The 18,442-nt window shown below is 41.1% G+C and overlaps 1 protein-coding gene across 1 annotated transcript in view; it reads left to right on the forward strand.

Moving 5' to 3' along the window:
* Window positions 1-18,442, forward strand: part of TRIM66 (tripartite motif containing 66) — a 71,686-nt gene that overhangs the window by 13,928 nt on the left and 39,316 nt on the right. The window contains exons 2-4 of the mRNA XM_034770089.1: window positions 2,099-2,202; window positions 5,196-5,343; window positions 17,103-17,235. Coding sequence (XP_034625980.1) covers window positions 2,099-2,202; window positions 5,196-5,343; window positions 17,103-17,235 — 385 coding nt within the window. The remainder of the gene's footprint in view (window positions 1-2,098; window positions 2,203-5,195; window positions 5,344-17,102; window positions 17,236-18,442) is intronic.

An 18,442-nucleotide genomic window follows, 5' to 3' on the forward strand; every position in this document is an offset into this window, starting at 1 on the left:
AAATCTTATTTAAGGGTGGGAAGGAAGGCAAACGGGATTCCTCCTCTCCGTGGCCAGTCTGCCCAGGAAGAAGGACTGCTAAAGACACCTGAAGGAAAGGCAAGTGGGGAGTCCAAACTGAGATGGGGGTCCAGTCTGAAAAGAAATATAACTGGAACTCTAAGCTACAGAAACTTTGCAACCTGCCTAAAATAACATTTAGGGTAAGAAATTACATTTTGTAACCTGTTTCTTGAGTATATTGAGCTTAGCTTGCGTATTTTGTTTTATTTGCTCAGTAATCAGCTTTGTTCTGTCTGTTATCTCTTATATTCACTTAAAATTCACCTTTTGTAGTTAATAAACTTATTTCTTGTTTATAATATAACCCAGTTTGTGCAATTCATAATTGTGGGGGAGGGGTAAGAGGCTGTGCATACCTTCCTCCACATTGAGGGAGGAGGTGGATTTCATAATATTCCTTTGGGTCTGCACTCCAAGGGAGGAGGACACCTGAGTGCTCGGACAAGCCCCTTAAAGCTGAGTCTTCCCAGAGCTAATCTCAGTGTCTGTGTCGTTCTGTAGTTGGGTGTGGCCCTGCCTGTGTGTGTGCTAGAGGAGGCTTAAAAGCCTGGCTCAGCAAGACAGGTAAAAAGGGTGCCCAGGCTTTCAGAACAGGCGGGCTCAGTGGTATCTCAGCAGATTAGGTGGCATCTTGAAGGGGGGCAACCCATCACATATAGCTGTTAGCCTGCAGAACCTCTTGTTATATTTGTTTAACTTCCAAGAGTTCTGGTTTTAATGTTGGCTAAAGAACTTTGGATGGGATTTTCAAAGGTGTCTAAGAGAATAAGAAGCACAAGTCCCATTGACTTTCAATGGAATTTGTGTTCCTGTTTTTCTTAGGTGCTTTTGAAAATCTCATCCTTTTGTCCTTTTCAAACTAATATATGGAATTAAAAAAAAATCACATTAACATTCTTGGTCTATTTAGGCAAATAGTTCAGAAAAATATAATACTGGTGATTTAGTTCTTATTAACGTGTCAATAGTATGAGAATTCATAACACAGAATTCTGATATTGTTTTGTATAGAAAATATCAGTGTTCATTCTCCCCTGGAAAAGACAAGAGAGTAGCCATCTGAATTTCAAGGCAAGAAAGAGCTCTGTCCTACAGCCCCTTACTCACATGAGTTGTTCTACCTGGTGATTTCATAGCAACTACTCCCTTGAATATTAAAACTCCCAAAGTCTTTTTTGTAGAATCATAAATCTGTCGGGCTGGAAGGGACCTTGAGAGGTAATCAAGCCCAGCCCCCTGCGTTGAGGCAGGACCAAGTGTATCTAGACCATCCCTGTCAGGTGTTTGTCCAGTATGTACTTAAAAACATCCAGTGATAGAGATTTCACCACCTTCCTCAGAAGCTTATTCCTGAATTTAACCTTATAGTTAGAAAGTTTTTCCCAATATTTAACCTAAATCTCTCTTGCTGCAGATGAAGCCCTTTTCTTCTAGTCCTATTTTCAGTGGCCATGGAGAACAATAGATCACCATCCTCTTTATAACAGCCTTTAAGATATTCGAAGGCTGTTGTCAGGACCCCCATCAGTCTTTCTTTTCTTACACCTAAACATGACCAGTTTTTTTAACCTTTCCTCATAAGTCAGATTTTCTAAAACTTTTATAATTTTTGTTGCTCTCCTTTTGGCTCCCTCTAATTTATCCACCTTTCCTAAAATGTGGTGCCCAGAATTGGACACAGTACTCCAGCTGAGGCCTCACCAGTGGAGAGGAGAATGAAAGGTTGTCCCAAAAGAACAATAGGTAATGTAAGAAAATACTGGTGGATTAACAGTTTTTATCAGAGCTTCAAGATCTTGTAAGGATTTGAACGCACTCAAATACCACAGTGATAAGTGCAGCATAGAACATAGAACCACAGAGTCACAGTAGTGTTTTGTACTGTCCCAAAAGTAGGCAAATGTAATTCGTTAGTTGATGAAGAGTTAAGTTTCCTGGAACTAAGCCTTTTGGTGTGATATCAAAGAACTGTCAGTACTTCAGTGTGGTTTATTTCATTTCCTGATTCATACAGCTGTTCTGTTTCTTTGCTCAGGTATCCTCTCATGCCCTGTGTGCAAACAGACGTGCTTCGCAGGGGATGTAGTTGAAAATTTCTTTCTCAAGGACTTTCCCACAGCAAATCCAGCTATGGCAAGGGTAAGTGGAGGCTGCTAAATAGGCTGCAGCATGAGTCTTTTGAACACCGATAACCAGACCCAAAGTTTATGTCATTTGAGTAGCTTTATATAGCATTGTAATTTCACCGCAGCTCTTCAGTCATCCCCACGGACTGAACATACTGCCTCTAAAGCACTTTTCTCACCCTGTGTGAAGAGCAAGGCATTAAAGTCAGTGGGAGCTTTGACAATGACTTCAGTGCTGCAGGATTGGGCTCTGGGCATGACTATGTGGCAATACAAATCCCTGCTGGTAAGCCCCTAGGTTGGCCCTCGGAGGGAACTATTTCCCTTAACAGTTGTTTTGCATGAAAAAACTTCTGTCAGTCACCACAGCACTAGCCACAGTGGAGCACAGAAAATGTTGACTTGTTGCAACATCAAACTGAGGAGCACAGAACACAAGTTTCTAGTGGGTAGAATTGTCTTTCAAATAAACCTAACTCTCACTTACCACCAAAGTTAGGTTTCTCAGTGACAAGCTAGGATTTCACTCTTGAATTATGCTTCATTCATTATAAAAGTAACTCTCAGGTAATCAGTGCATCTGATGCATCCAGCAAGATGCTGGACCCCTTTCCCTATGTGTTTCTCAGTATCCTCTGTTCCTTTGTCAGGGCCAGGTAAGCAATGACAAAGGCTACTCGTAGGGTTGTCTCAAATTGATTACTTCTGTTAAATGATGAGGATATCCGTCTAATAATAATAATAATAATAATAATAATAATAAATAAAGTTCTTCTGAGTCCTGAGGGAAGTCTCCCAGAACTTTCAGTCTTTCAACAGGATGGGATGGACGTAACTGAGAAGTTGGAGACATTTTGCCATTCACTATGGCCTTATGTAAACAATATGCCTGGAGACAAAGATGCTTCTCATGTGCCATTTTAAATAGTTGATTTGCAATTTAGTATTTTAGTTATGTATAGTCTTCTCCTAAACTATTTTAATTGTACTGTTTTCACTGTATTTAAGTGTTTGTGCAGCACCAGGGGAATTGTTCTTGTTCATTTCTGCTCTCTCTACCTCACTATACTACCCTTCCTGAATGAGGAAGCAAGACATTGGAAAATTATTATATTGCACTGGAATAAGGAGTTAAAATAGCACTAAATGAATCAAAACTACTTTACGAACTATTGACTCTTTTATTTTATCCTTTTTCTACTGGAATCCAAAGTGTTGCCCGGTGGTTAGAGCTAGGGACTGAGAGCTAGAATTCTTGGGTTCAAATCTCTGAGCCAGATCATGGCCCCATTCCATCTGCTCTGTGCCTCTCTGTCAGTTCTAGGGAGGTATAAAACCAGCTTAAATATCCAGTTAAAGATTCCTCTGACATTGGAGATTCCTTTAGCTGGTTTTACCAGCTTAGGGGACATATCAAGGGTCCAGCCAGAGCACTGCTGCACCCCAGCACTGCCAATGGAATGGTCCTTTGTGGGTTATCAGCCAAAAAAACGTATAGAAGCCTTGAGGTTGCTCTAAGTTGTTCTGGAGACTGGCCCCAGGATCCAGTGGGAGAAGAGCATAAAGGCAAACACCATCTTTGCCTCCTGTGTTTTATCTCTGTTCAGCCTTCTGTTGATTACCAAGACCTCTGAATTGCTCTGAGTCACTTAACTTTCCTGTGCCTCATTTTCCCCATCTCTAGAAATACATACCTAACTCATAGAGGGTGTTTTGTGAATTCAATGACTAATGAATGAAAGGTGCTATATATGTGCAATATATCATTATGTAAACCAGAAGGATCACTTTCACACATACTCTTCAAAGATAGTAAGAGCAAAATTTACACAATGCTGCTGCAATGTTAGAAAGTTCTTATTACACTGAGTTTTCTTAATTATCATAACTCAATTCATCTACCTTCTAGAGAGAGACAGTGTATGAAGGAAATCAAATGAATAAATCTTTTAGTCTCTTCAAAGGCACTGGGATATTTCTTAGATCTCCAGTAAGAAGATTTTTCTTTTCTTCAGTCCCCTAAACTCTGAAGAGCAATTCAAAAAGAAAACAATTCGCACAGGAGTACAGGAATTCTACAGGGGAATGAAGAACCTTCCCAGCATCATTTTAAGATTGTTCCTTTTTTATGAATAGTCTCATCTTATAACAGTGAAGCCTTTATAAAAGGAAAAATAGGAGAAAACCAGGGCCCAATCCTGCTGTCACTGAAGTCAGTGGGAGTTTAGCCAGTGACATCAGCGGGAGCAACAAAAGGCCCTCAAATTATGAGGCTGCTAGAAAGACATAAAGGCCAGTATTTTCAGACTTTGGTGTCTAAAAGTTGACATCTAGTTCCGTAAAAATGGCCTGATGGGGAGCTGTGGATTCTCATCACCTCTGAAATTCAGGCCTCATAATTAGGTGCCTACATATGGATTTAGGTTCCTAACTTTAGGCAGCTAAATCTGAAAATTATGCCCAAATCTGTTAACTGGCTTGATCAAATTGGACTTGGTAATGTTGCTAAAGGAAATGAGAATTTGGGGTGCAAAAGGAATATAGGATCAAACCCTGCATCTTGGAGCCATTCTGACCTTGGTAGAGGTTTCCCGTTGCATTCAGGTGGTAACCAACACGAATGTCACATTTTAGGGGAGCAATTAATGGTGTAAAATCACCAAAGTGATACTCCAAGATCTTGACCATGTCCTGGATACTATAGTGTAACTATTTCTTAAACAAGAGAATATTGGAAAGACATTTAGCTTTGATTTAAACACTTCCAAGGATGATCTTGTTTTCTCTCTTGCGCCAATATAAACCAGGAGTAATGCCACTGATGTCAATGAATTACACTGGTGTAAGAGAGAAAAGAATCAGGGCCGCTTCTCGCAGTTATTGAAGTAACCAAACCTCCAAGGTTTTGAATCAGTGTCTTAAATGTAGTAGTTTCTACAAGCTCATTGGAGGAGTTCTACATTTAATTATACTTGTATGAAATTGCACCTTTTTTTTTTTTCTCAGAGCTGTTCTGCGTGTAAAGAGAAGAGACCTGCTCACAGTCTGTGTACTAACTGCAATAAGTGGCTGTGCAGCTCATGTACAGAGGAACACAGACATGGCAAGGAAACTGGAGACCATTTCCTGTCTGTCCCCCTGAAGGGCTCTTCAGGTAGAAACATAAACTTTGAAGCTTTGTGTTTTTTGTGTGTGTGGTAATTCAGATGAAAACACTGGACCTCCACAGGGTCTGCACTTTGCATGATTGTGAATAAATGTTACGCCTACAATAAGTGGGGATTTCAGAGACAACATTCTACAGCTCCAAAGAGCTGATCTTGCCCCATCAAAGTCAATACTACCCCACCCCATGGGGAGGATTGGAGCTTGTGTTTCAGGGAGGCCCAATCCCTCCAAAAAGCCCTACCAGTGTGCAGGGATTTTGGAGGCTGTACGATCCTTTAGGATCTTGCAGGCTGATCCCAGAGTGCCTGTGTGGACATGGCTCCTCCCTGTTCCCTGTGGGATATGTGCCTCCAGGGACACACCAAAGAAGCAATTGAAGCCAATTGCCCCCTTGCAACACACTGGTGTTTGGTCTGCGGGAGGAAGCGGAAGGCTCTTTCCATCCCCCTGCACGCCCGTGCAAGGGCTAGGCATAAACTGATCCTGGACTATTATTCCAGTGTCCATGGATGTCCAGCCACATACCTGAACTCAGGCCTAAGCTTGGCTCAGATTGGAGCCTATCACCCAAGCTGGAAACTTTCCTTTTTGCTCTATCCTGAGATAGATTGAATGTGAACGTCCATGGAGTCAAAAGATATCATGTTGGGATGTATGTTGGGCTATGGAAGCAAGTGTGCCCTCATCTCAAAGCATTTGTATCAGAGGAGGTGAACTTTGCTTAGCGGTTCTTCTAATAGATAACTCTCTCATAACGCAACATGTTCCCCTGTGCTATGTGTTCACTGGGAAAAGAAAGCACTTCCACTGGAAATTGAACACCTCGGAACTCTTTAATGCTTCCAGGTTATAAATGCAAATTCTTCCATTCTCATGTCCCATAGTCACAGCCATCCAGGAGAGCCTGATAGGGCTTCTTTCAGTGCTGCTCTTTAATCCAGAAGGATTTTTGTTAAAGAATCTAGGGGCTTTTCTATGCACAAAGTTGCTGTGGTTTAACAATTTAGTTGTTATTTGCATTGTGGTAGTACCTAGGAGCCCCAGTTATAGATCAAAAACCTAGTATGCTAGGTTCTGAAAAACACAGAACAAGAAGTCCATGCCCCAAAGAACTTAAATGTATGATGGAAAATTGATTCAGTTAAACTGGTGCGAAAGGCTCTGTGGACACTTACATCAGTATAAGCCAGGCTTATTAGAAGTGTGGCTGGTAGCACGGTGCTATCATTAAGGTTACTTGTCACTTTCTATTATAAGACCTTGTATTCAGTTGATTATAACTGTGCCAAACTTTAACCATTCTGTCTGAAATGTTCCATGCTGGGAGTCTGTCTCAAGCCGAATATTTTTGGAAAGTTGAGTCAGTATGGTTCAGCTATTTCCAAGAATGAGGCTAGGGAAAAATACTCTGTTTTGCTATTTAAAAAAATTCTGGCCACCTTTGAGAAGATCTAGCACCTCTGTGATTTGGAGCAGGGACTTCCTTTGAAAAACATCTTAGTTTGCACATGTTCAGTAGAGATTTCTTAAAGTTTAGAAGCTAAAATTGCTGAATAGTCTTTGCTCAATGAGCATGCTCATCCCCTCACAGCTCTTACATTTGACTGGGCAATGCTTTTTTATCCTCACAGAGCAACTGGGTGTTCTCTGGCCCTGGACCACTGGGTCAAGGCCAGACTTGCCCTGTAATGGTAGGTCCAGGCCATGTTAGGGAGCCTGGCTCTCCTGTGCTTTCTGCTACCTCTCTGCTTGTGCCCAAGCAGCATGAAGGAGGAAGCTGCCTGACAAGAATGCAGAGGGGACAAGTTCTGGACAAAACGGGAGGGGAAAGGAATAGATTGGGGCAAGGAGCCAGGTATTGAGACTGGTATTGAAGATAGGGGTAGGGGAAGAGAGAAACTGGAGGAGAGGAGGAGATTGGGACATGTTGGACAAGGAGACTGGGACAGGGAGACAGGGAGATTGGATGAGTAGGTGGGGGCAGAGGGAGGGACTGGGACTGATTGGGAGAACCAGTTGAGGGAGGATGGAAGACAGATCTGACAAGGAGTTGGTGTATGGGGGAAGAAGTGGGACTGTCTGGGCAAAGAGATTGGGACTGGAATAAGACTAAGGCGTGGAGATTGGGACCGAGTATGCAAATAGACTGGGACTGATTTGAGGATTTAGGGATGAGGAAGAGACGACTGGGACTGGGGTGAAGGGGTCCATCTTGCGGGTAGTAGACAGAAGAGGCTGTGATCACTGTAGCATGCTTCCCTCCAGAGCCTGGAATGAAACTCAAGATTCCTGAGTCTCATCATTCCTCTGCTTTCAGCAAATATCTGAAATTCACTGGCAGAATCTGTCTCTCGTCCCCCTGTAATGCTTGTCCACATGGAGGATGATGACATACTATTGCTGTCAGTTACTCCGGGGGTCGGCAACGTTTGGCAACGTTTGGCACGCGGCTCGCCAGGGTAAGCACCCTGGCGGGCTGGGCCAGTTTTATTTACCTGCTGACGCGGCAGGTTCGGCTGATCGCGGCTCCCACTGGCCACGGTTTGCCGTCCCGGGCCAGTGGGGGCGGCGGGAAGCGGCGCGGGCGAGCGATGTGCTGGCCGCGGCTTCTCACCACCCCCATTGACTCGGGACGGCGAACCGCGCCAGCGTCATCAGGTAAATAAATAAAACTGGCCCGGCCCGCTAGGGTGCTTACCCTGACGAGCCGCATGCCAAACGTTGCCGACCCCTGAGTTACTCCATTACCTTAAGTGGTAGAGGTCTTGCAGTGATCTGAAGGTTCCAGCTGTGCTGATGAACCATCTGGCTGTCAATATGAATGTCTGTTTTTTTCAGTTTGCTTTTTTTTAAAGACTTAGGAAATTGCATACAATCTATGTTAAAAGAACATTAAAGTTGCAATGGCAAGTAATCAAACGTTAGGAAGTTGTATTTCACTAAGAAGCTGTTATCTGTGTCTGTTATCATTTGTTGCAGAAATTGGAAGGTGTGTAATGAATGAGGCAGGGGATGGCAGGAAGAGAAAAGATGGCCTCATGGTTTAGGCAGTTGAATGCTACCCTGGAGAATTGGATTCTATACCTGCTTCTGCCACAGAGTTCCTGTGTGATGCTGGTCAAGTCACTTACATCAGACTTTTCACAAGTGGTCACTAATTGTGTATTCCTCATTTTCTGGGTGCATGATTTGAGACTTTGGGGTCTGATTTGTGGAAGTGCTGCATGCTCACAGCTGCAACTGAAATCAATGGGAGCTGTGCTTTGAATATATAAAGTGCTTAAAAAAAGCTAAGTACTCTAAAATCAGGTCCTAGGTAGCTCAACTTGACACCCAAAATTAGTGGACCCCTTCGACCTTAATTTCTCTGTTTCTCAGTTGCCCATGTGTAAAGTGGAGATAATACCCTCTCATCTCACCAGAGTGTTGTGAAGATAAATTAATTAATATTTGTGAAGCTCTCCAATACTATATTAATGACCACCATAGAAATGGCCATGAGGAAATTAATGATTCTGTCTTCAGAGAAGGGTTTGAATAGCGTGCAGTAAATAAGGCCTGGGGCCACACGTTGAACAATGAGGATAAACAAAAAATAGAAAAGGTGCTCATTAAATGAGTACTGTCCCTTCTGTGCAATAAAGGAAGCAGTGGTCCTGTGGAAAAACTAGTGTGATGTGATATATAATTAAAGCCTGTATCAATGCATATATACAAGGGGGCCTAAGTAAGGTTGCACATCAATGTTAATTCTGGCATTTCCTAACTTTTGAATTTTTGACTTTGCAACTTAATATTTTTAATGCAGTTTTGTGTGTGTAGCCCAATATCCTGTCTTCTATCAGTGGCCAATGCCCGATGCTTCAGAGGGAATGAACAGAACAGGGCACTTTCATCCCCTGATTCATCCCATGTCATCCAGTCCCATGTTCTGGTAGTCAGAGGTTTAGGGACACCAGAGCATGGGATTGAATCCATGACCATTTTATCTAATAGCCATTGATGGACCTATGTTCCATGTATTTATCTAATTCTTTTTTTTTTTTAACTCATTTATATTTTTGGCCTTCACAACAACCGCTGGCAATGAGTTCCACAGGTTGACTGTGCGTTGTGTGAAAAAATACTTCCTTTTATTTGTTTTAAACCTGCTGCCTAATAATTTTGGTGGGTGACCCTTGGTGCTTGTGTTATGTGAAAGGATAAATAACACTTTCTTATTCACTTTCTCCACATCATTCATGAATTTATAGACTTATATTAGATCCCACCCTAGTCATCTCTTTTCTGAGCTGAACAGTTCCAGTCTTTTTAATCTCTCCTCAAGCGGAGACTGTTCCATACCCCTAAGCATTTTTGTTGCCCTTCTCTGTACTTTTTCTAATTCTAATATATTTTTTAGAAGGGGTGACCAAAACGGCACACAGTATTCAGGATGTGGGTGTACCATGTATTATATAGTGGCATTATGATATTTTCTGTCTTCTTATCTCTTTTCTAATGGTTCCTAACATTGTTAGCTTTTTTGACTGCCACTGCACTTTGAAAAGATGTTTTCATAGAACTATACACAACAACTAGAAGATCTCTTTCTGTCTTGATAACAGCTAATTTAGACTCCACCATTTTGTGTGTGTAGTTGGGTTTATATTTTCCAGTATGCACTATTTTGCATTTATCAACGTTGAATTTCATCTGCCATTTTGTTGCCCAGTCACTCAGTTTTGTGAGATCCTTTTGTAACTCTTTGCAGTCAGGCTTGAATAACTATCTTGAGTAATTTTGTATCATCAGCAAACTTTGCCACCTCAATGCGTATCCCTTTTTTTCAAATCATTTATCAATCTGTTGAACAGCGCAAGTCCCAGTACAGATCTTTGGGGTATGCTGTTATTTACCTTCTCCACTGGGAAAAGTGACCATTTATTCCTACCCATTTTTTCCTATCTTTAAACCAGTTACTGATCCATGGGAGGATCTTCCCTCTTATCCCATGACTGCCTGCTTTGCTTAAGAGCCATTGGTGAGGAACCATGTCAAAGGCTTTCTGGAAGTCCAAATATACTACATCCATTGGATCACCCTTGTCCACATGTTTGTTTGACCACCTCAAAAAATTCTAATAGATTGGTGAGGCATGATTTTTCTTTACAAAAGCCATGTTGACTTTTTCCCAGAGATATCATCTTAATCTATCTAATCTTCTGCTCTTTGCTATAGTTTCAACCAGTTTGCCTGGTACTGAAGTTAAGGTTTACCAGCCTGTAAGTGTCAGGATCGCATCTGAAGCCTTTTAAAAAAAATCAATGTTATGTTAGCTATCCACCAGTTGTCTGGTACAGAGGCTGATTTAAGTCATAGGTTACATGCCACAGTTAGTAATTCTGCAATTTCATATTTGAGTTCCTTCAGAACACTTAGGTGAATACCAACTGGTCCTGGTGACTTATTACTGTTTAATTTATCACTTTGTTTCAAAACCTTCTCTATTAACACCTCAATCTGGCATAGTTCCTCAGATTTGTCACCTAAAAAGAAAGACTCAGGTTTGGGACTCTCCCTCACATCCTCTGCAGAGTAAACTGATGCAAAGAATTCATTTAATTTCTCCACGATGGTCTTGTCTTCCTTGGGCACTCCTTTAAAACCCTGATCATCCAGTGCCCTGATCATCCAAGTGGCTTCTTGCTTCTGATGTACTTACAAAAACTAAACAGCAATTTAATTTAATAAAAACATAATAAGTACCTGGAGTGCCTGGACTTAAATGGTGCAGTATCCTCATTTAAGTCCAGGCACTCCAGTTCACCCATCTTAATATATTTGTTAAGTTACGTTTCTTTTATATGGGGACTTTTATTGTTTTATATTTTCCCAGTTGGGATAATTTGAGTACACAGATATGAGTAAATAATTTATTACCAAAGTGTGTCTTAAATTTTTTTTTAAACTTTCTACTAAGAATAAGCATAAAAGTGCTGAATACATGGACAGAATAATTTTATTTTCAGGTCTGTTCTTTTGATTCTCAGGGTACCTTTTTTGTTTTCATTAAATTTTGTGTGAGGCTTACCAGTTTACACTGTTGACAAACAATGGTCAGAAAACCAACCTGTGGTTTATTTGTGCTACAAGTCCTTTAGATGCAAATTCCAGGCTTTAATTAAAAACTGTTCTTACCATTTTACTCTTACCCCCACACAAAGCTAAAACAGAAAAAAATGGGAAATTGATTGTTTTTAAATCTACAAAAGGAGCAATTCATAGCTTGGTTAATAGGACATCAATCAGGGATGTAAAGCTGATGTGCAGTTCAGTAACTCATTTGTTACCAGGTACATCTTTCCAGGAGCTCATGTCATCAATGCTTTGGGCTATATGTTAAGTACTGGATAGAACTGAAGACGCTGGATTAGAGCTATGAAGCCTTGAATGGCCGGAAACATACATACCGGAAAGACTGCCTCCTTCCCTGTTCTGTAGTGCCACAGTTTTGCTCAATGGAGATGTCTGTACTGGAGACTCACTGGTATAGGAGAGGGTGCTACTGGCAGGGCATTTGCTGTGAGGGCTGCTAAGCTTTGGAACTCATTGAATTCCCTGCTCTGACCTTCAGGGCATGCTGTGAGGCATTTGGTTTTCTCTAGCTGGGAGGGGATTGGAAGGCTGTGTTGGGTGATCTTCCAGGTATTTTTTGCTGCTGTGTTACTGTTAGTAGGTTTGGCTATGTTAATTAAGGGTTAAATGGGGGAAGGTTACAGGAGTGGTCTGTTTCATAGTTGTATAGCTATTCGTCAGGGTATACCTAAAGCAAAGGATGGGCACTCATTTTTAATGGCTATGTGTATAAATCCAAATAAATAGTTTTTCTCCTTTTTTTTTCTTCCTGTTAGCATTTGTACACAGTTGGTTTGCATCGGTGTTTTCCTGTTAGCTGACCCGTTTATGGAATTTCCAACACCAGTGTGAGGGCCTGGCTGTAACATTGCTGGTTATGAATATAAAGTGAAGCTGCAATGTGGCTGATAGTTGGAGTGAATCATGGACAGGAATGTTTTTTATTTAACATTGACTGAAGAAGGGAGCCAGTACAATGAGGGCCAATAGGACTTTTTTTCATAGATTGATTTTTGTTGATAGTTTGAAAAAAAATATCTTCTTGGATCTGTGACTACCATAGACATAAACTTTGATGAAATCTGTTCACAGAATTAATGTAATAAACATAGGAGGATAACAAGATAGGCACTGAAGATGTGAAAGAAGATTTATTACAGCATAAGAAGCTATATGAAAAAATGTCTGTCTTAGGAGAGTAAGCTCTGAAGAAGTCTTTTACTTAGGGGCTTTGCATTGATACCAGGCAAACCTCATGATGTTCAAAGTTTTCTGACCCTCTCCGACTGTATTTTAGATTAATAAAACCATAACCTTTTTTCCCCTCTCATTCCCACCCAGTTTTTTTCCAAAGGAGATTCAATTTGTAATACATTTCCCCCCCCCCCCCCCGTCCCCCCAGCTAAATGGAAGTGTATGCTATGCCTTGGCATAGAAGAACTCCTCACATTCAAAAGTTAGGCTAGTGCCAAGTGAATACCCTGCTATGCTCTGCTCTTTTTTCAGTCTCTCCAACATGAACATGCATTCACATGTAATTGTTCAAGTCAAATTTTAAACCTATGAAGCTGGAGGGATGGATCTAATTAGGCAAGTTGATTTTGCCCAACCCCAATTGACATTCCAGGTCTTCAAATGCCAGAAAATTCAAGCTACCCTTCTAGTATCACAGGGTATGTCTATACTGCAATTAAAAACCCGCAGTTGGCTCGTGCCAGCTTCAGTGTTGCCGGGCTCAAGCCAAAGGGTTGTTTAATTATGGTGTAGACGTCTCTGCGAGGTGTGGGGGATGTCCGAGAGCTGCGCTGCAGCCTGAGCCCAAACATCTACACCACATTCAAACAGCCCCTTGGCTCAAGTCCCGTGAGTCCGAGACAGCTGGCAAGGGTCAGCTGCGGGTTTTTAATTGCAGTGTAAACATACCCACAGAGATCACACTGTCTTATATTGGTTTGAGATAAGGATAGTTACTGTATGCAGGCCTTGGAAATGGTGATCCAAAATGGTGAATATGTGTTCATTTTTTTTTTTAATAGTTAAAAATGCCCATTTTAAGCTTCTGTGAACTAGATACCCCTCTACCTCGATATAACGTGACCTGATATAACACGAATTTGGTTATAACGTGGTAAAGCAATGCTCCGGGCGGGCGGGGCTGCGCACTCCGGTGGATCAAAGCAAGTTCAATATAACGCGGTTTCACCTATAACGCGGTAAGATTTTTTGGCTCCCGAGGACAGCGTTATATCGAGGTAGAGGTGTAGTTATTTTCTCCATCTGTTTCAAAACTCACATTCTGAAGAAAAGTGATGGTAGTGCCAGTACATAGGGCAAATGATTTCTTACTATTGTTGATATGATGCTCAATAAACTGACTTGGATTATGATAACTATGATTCCCACATGGACAGCATAGTTCTGAACTGAGAATAAAAGTAGGTGTAGAATGCAAGCAGTGTAATGAGATTGCCAATTGGCACCTGATATGTTTATTGAGCCCTGGGAGTTACTAGAGTAATGTGGCTTTGAATCTGTGTGATTTTAGCTGACAAGGGTATCTCCCTAGTTTCCATTTGAAAAGTGGCTGTCTTTTAAATCTGACATCATACCGAGAAAACATTGATTTCTTTGGAATGATTTAAATCACCAGTAGGCTACAGATCTTTCAGAGGGAGAAAGCAAAGTAGAAGCTTTTACTGTATGACAGTAAATAAGAGTGTTTCATTGTACTTGGACTAGTTTGACCTTAAAAAACTGTTCCCACTGTAAGCAAGAGCTATTTGCATTGTCCTCAAAACCCAGACAGCAGGGGTAGCCTTGGTCCTGTACTTTCACAATATAACCATCCTGCCTCTCAAGAGCCTGCCTGGGAGATGAGACACAAAACATCTCTAGACGTTTGTCAGATTATGAAACTTGAGGTACAGATTATGTTGCTCACTGCATTTGGTACACTGCTCTGATAAGGTAGAGGACAATCACCCTTGAACATCTAACTGCTTGATTTTTGCAGAGGTGAGTTTTTAATGCATAAGCAGGTGTTTGCACTGAAACTAGAGAACCATGGAAAACATGGGATTGTGAATTCATGAAGCATGAGTTCTTTCTTGGATAGAAGGCTATTAGGAGAGGGATGAATAAAATTCAGGCTCAACTTCCATTTTTTAATAATACTGTTTATTAAAATTTTACATAGTGATAATACAAAACAAAAATGTCAGGTAATTACACATCCATGAAAAATAAAACATGACACCATGGTTACTAATGCATCAAAAATGTAAAATATGCAATGCTGTTGCATAAAAATCTTGATCTAATACCTCGTACAAATGATCTTATTACACATTAAATCCAGGATGGAAAGAAAGACAGCTTTGAATTTTGAGGAAGTAAATGAACCTAATCATCAATATTAAGAATAGGCTGGAAATCTAGCCAAGAAGGCAATAAGATACTTGATTTTAACTGCTCAGATTCATGCTGTCCCGAGAGGCAGGGGATGGATTCTATCCATCCATACTTTTATTCTAAGTGTCAGAAACAAGAAGGGCCTCACTGTAAGCAAACCTCATGAGTCTGTTGTGCCTTTTATATCATGACTTTGAAATTAGCATTAAGTGACTGAATTAGAACAGGGACTAACGTGGTTGATGCATGTGTAAAAAAAACAAACAAAAAAAAAACTGTCTACAAATTTGTATTAGCAATGGTCTTGAACGAAAATCAACACTTCTCAATTTCGAAATAGTTTGGCTCTCTGGGCCAAACATCTTGGCTCACCTAAGGATAGATATGTATTATATAGTACATCAGAGAGAGAGACAGCTGTGAGCAGAGTGATATATTTTTGCATACGTAAACACACAATAAACTAGGGATCTGCTTGAGATGGCAAGAGTTCACTCTCTATGATTGGTCCTTCTTTTTTCTTCACTGGCGACATCCTATGAAACAAAGACATCACCAGCTTCAAGACAAATGTGTCTTAATAGAATACATTGGTTCAAAGCTGCTAGTCCATCTCTGGATTCTTCTTGTGATTTAACTGCACGAAGGCTTATTCACCATATTAGTCACTGGCCTGTTGTACACCGTTTCTTTGTTGTCAGATTAGTATTGTTGGTATTATTATTTGTTTGTATTACAGCAGTGCCCAGATGCCCCATAAAGGCCTGATTTTGGGATTGTACTGACACATAGTAAGAAGCCGTCACTGCCCCAAATTGCTTAGCGTCTGATAGATATACCAGGCAAAGTGTGGAAGAAAGAAAGTAGTCTAATCCACATTTTTATAAATAGGGAACTGAAGACTATTAATCTAGAGTTGGTAACTTCAGTGAAGTTTTCGAGAGATGGTGTCAACACACGACACAGTCTCCACAAGGGTGTTCCTTTGGGGATGTGATTGTGCCCCCCCCCAAATATAATGCTTATAAAAGACCTAATAATGTGAGCTAGAGTCAGCCATGTTATGGGCAGGGGCTGTGTGAATTCCTCGGCATAGTTCTGTGACAACACCTTAGTCCTGACCTGTTTGAGCCTTCAGCCTCTCTTCAGCAAAGATTGCCTGTCATGCCAAACTCTGTGATGTTTTGGTGATGTGCATGAAGTGGAACTAATATGGAGATATTACATTTATTTTCACTTGCAACCTAAGCTGGGTCTCCACAGATGAAAATGTGCTCTGTAAACTGCTTTTGCCCTATTATGAACTAGTGACGGGTGAAAATTAAAATGTTTAGGTGGGTGGGCTAAGTTAGATATCTCAAGTCTGAACACCTATCTGGAGCCTCTGGGATTCAAGAACACAGCTTCTGAGTTTTCAACATAGATGCACTTGTGAGCATATAATTCTAGAAAGGGGGCTTTGTTTCTCTTGTTTCACCATCCCTTTGAGTTCTCTCTCACCCTGCTCTCATACTCTTTCTCTTTCTAAGGCAATTCCTCCACATGTGGAGGAAGGCAAGTATAGACTGCATACATGCAACCCTCCCACTTCGCAGTTCCACTGTACATTGCTTATTACTCCTGTTTAGGGAATAATGCTTACCCTGTTTTAGTGAGCAGGTGCAGGAACCACAAGTTGTTTAAGTTTATGTAGTGCTGCATGTGACCACAGAAGCCAAACAAGAGTGTGGAGAAAACCCCATAGACACCTTTTTAGGAATAAACAATCTCCTTGCTTCTTTCCTGACTTTGGATTCACTTAACACATTTATTTTACTGCATGTTACACCAGTTTCTTCGTTATAGTATCAGTATTGCCAACTTCAAGCATTCAAAAATCATGAATCAATCCCACCCCAAATCATGAAATTGTCTGAAATCATGAGATTTTAAAAATCTTACAATTTGGCTTCTTTTTCTTTGTGATCTGGTTTCTGAGCCTTTAGGCTGCACTCAGGTCGTGTTTAAGTTTTGCTCTGCAACCATAAAGGCTAGAAACTTACATGAGAAACTAAACTTTCATGTTTTTTAAAAAGTCAATCTCACGTGACTCCAATAAAATCATAAGAGTTGGCAACACTGCAATAGGTAAAAGGCAAAACTAAGGCAGCTTTGCAGTACCACAGTTACAATTAGTTACAATTAGTGTTCAGTGCTCCACTGTCTTATATTCTCCAGGAACTGAAGGGGGAACAAATGAGTTTTCCTTGTTTTGTCCAATCCACTGTCAAGAGAGCCTTAAACTGTTTTGTGAGACCTGTGATGTCCTTACTTGCCGCAACTGCCTTCTGACCGAACACAAGGAACACAGGTACCAAACATGAATTCCTGATTGACCCCACCTAAAAACAGTTAACATGGCCTTGAGGTTGCAGAGCTGCATTTCCTATCAATATAGTCACCAAAAATCAAGGAAATCACAGGTTAATACAACTTTAACAGGCATGCCAAACTCAATTCACATGCCTTGCACCCAAACAGCTTAATACCCAGACACGCTCACAGACTCTGCAGCTTATACCCTTCCAATTCCAGTATCTACCCAACCACCAGGTGCACATCCAGTTCTTCACAATCAGAGTCTAACCTGAATTCTGGCCTCGGCATAGTTAAGATATCTCACCAATAGACATACTTTTATTTAAAGAGTCTATAATGTATTATTTTTACAAAAAGATATTCTGAGGTCAACATTGTGAGTTTGACTGTGATTGTGAGAAGGTGTGTGTGCGCCATGGGAAGTTTTTATGTCGAAATTGAAGGAGATTTTTGTGAGGTGAGTCTGTGACTATGTTTGGGTACTAATGCATGGGACAGGATGGGTGGGATACAGAGGTGTTGGATGTGGGGGGATATAGAGGGTTTGTGATTGGAAGGGAAGGTGGGAGCATGGCAAGGGGTTAGAAGGGAAACAGAAGAATATGGGAAGCAAGTAAATGTGGGCAGTGAAACTGACATCTGTTTTACTGCAGCCTGTATTTGTGCAGACAGTCTGTGTGTTTAGGTGGTAAATGTGGTGTGCATGTGCAAATACAGGACGGGTGCTTTTTGAGGTTTTGGTGCATCATTTTGGATGCTCAGATTGAGGTCCCTTTGAAATTTTTTCTATAAATACTAGTTTCTCATCAGTGCAGTCCAGCAGCTCAGGGTGTGAGCTAGTAATGTGGCCTGTAAGGTTTGTATTGCATGTATTATCAAAGAATATTTTTTTGAAATAAATCCATATGAAATACAAACCTGGCTTCTCTAACTGTCTGTGTGTGTCCCTAGTTGCTCCTCTCCTAAATAGATTGTTCCCAACTATGTTTTTATCTAGGGCTTAGGCACATCCACTTACTTAAGGCAAGACTATGCATGGACCATTGTGTAGAGGAGAAGAAGGGTGCAAGGACCCATGAAAAAGCCAGGCATAGCTGGAATCTTTGTGGAGGAGTGTAGGGATTGTTCCTTTCCAACTCCCTTGTTGGGGGTTCATAGCCCTCCAGAGGCTGTGGAGGAAAGCCCCTTGCTCTGCCCTA

This window comes from Trachemys scripta, chromosome 4, assembly GCF_013100865.1.
Source record: "Trachemys scripta elegans isolate TJP31775 chromosome 4, CAS_Tse_1.0, whole genome shotgun sequence".
NCBI lineage: Eukaryota > Metazoa > Chordata > Testudines > Emydidae > Trachemys > Trachemys scripta.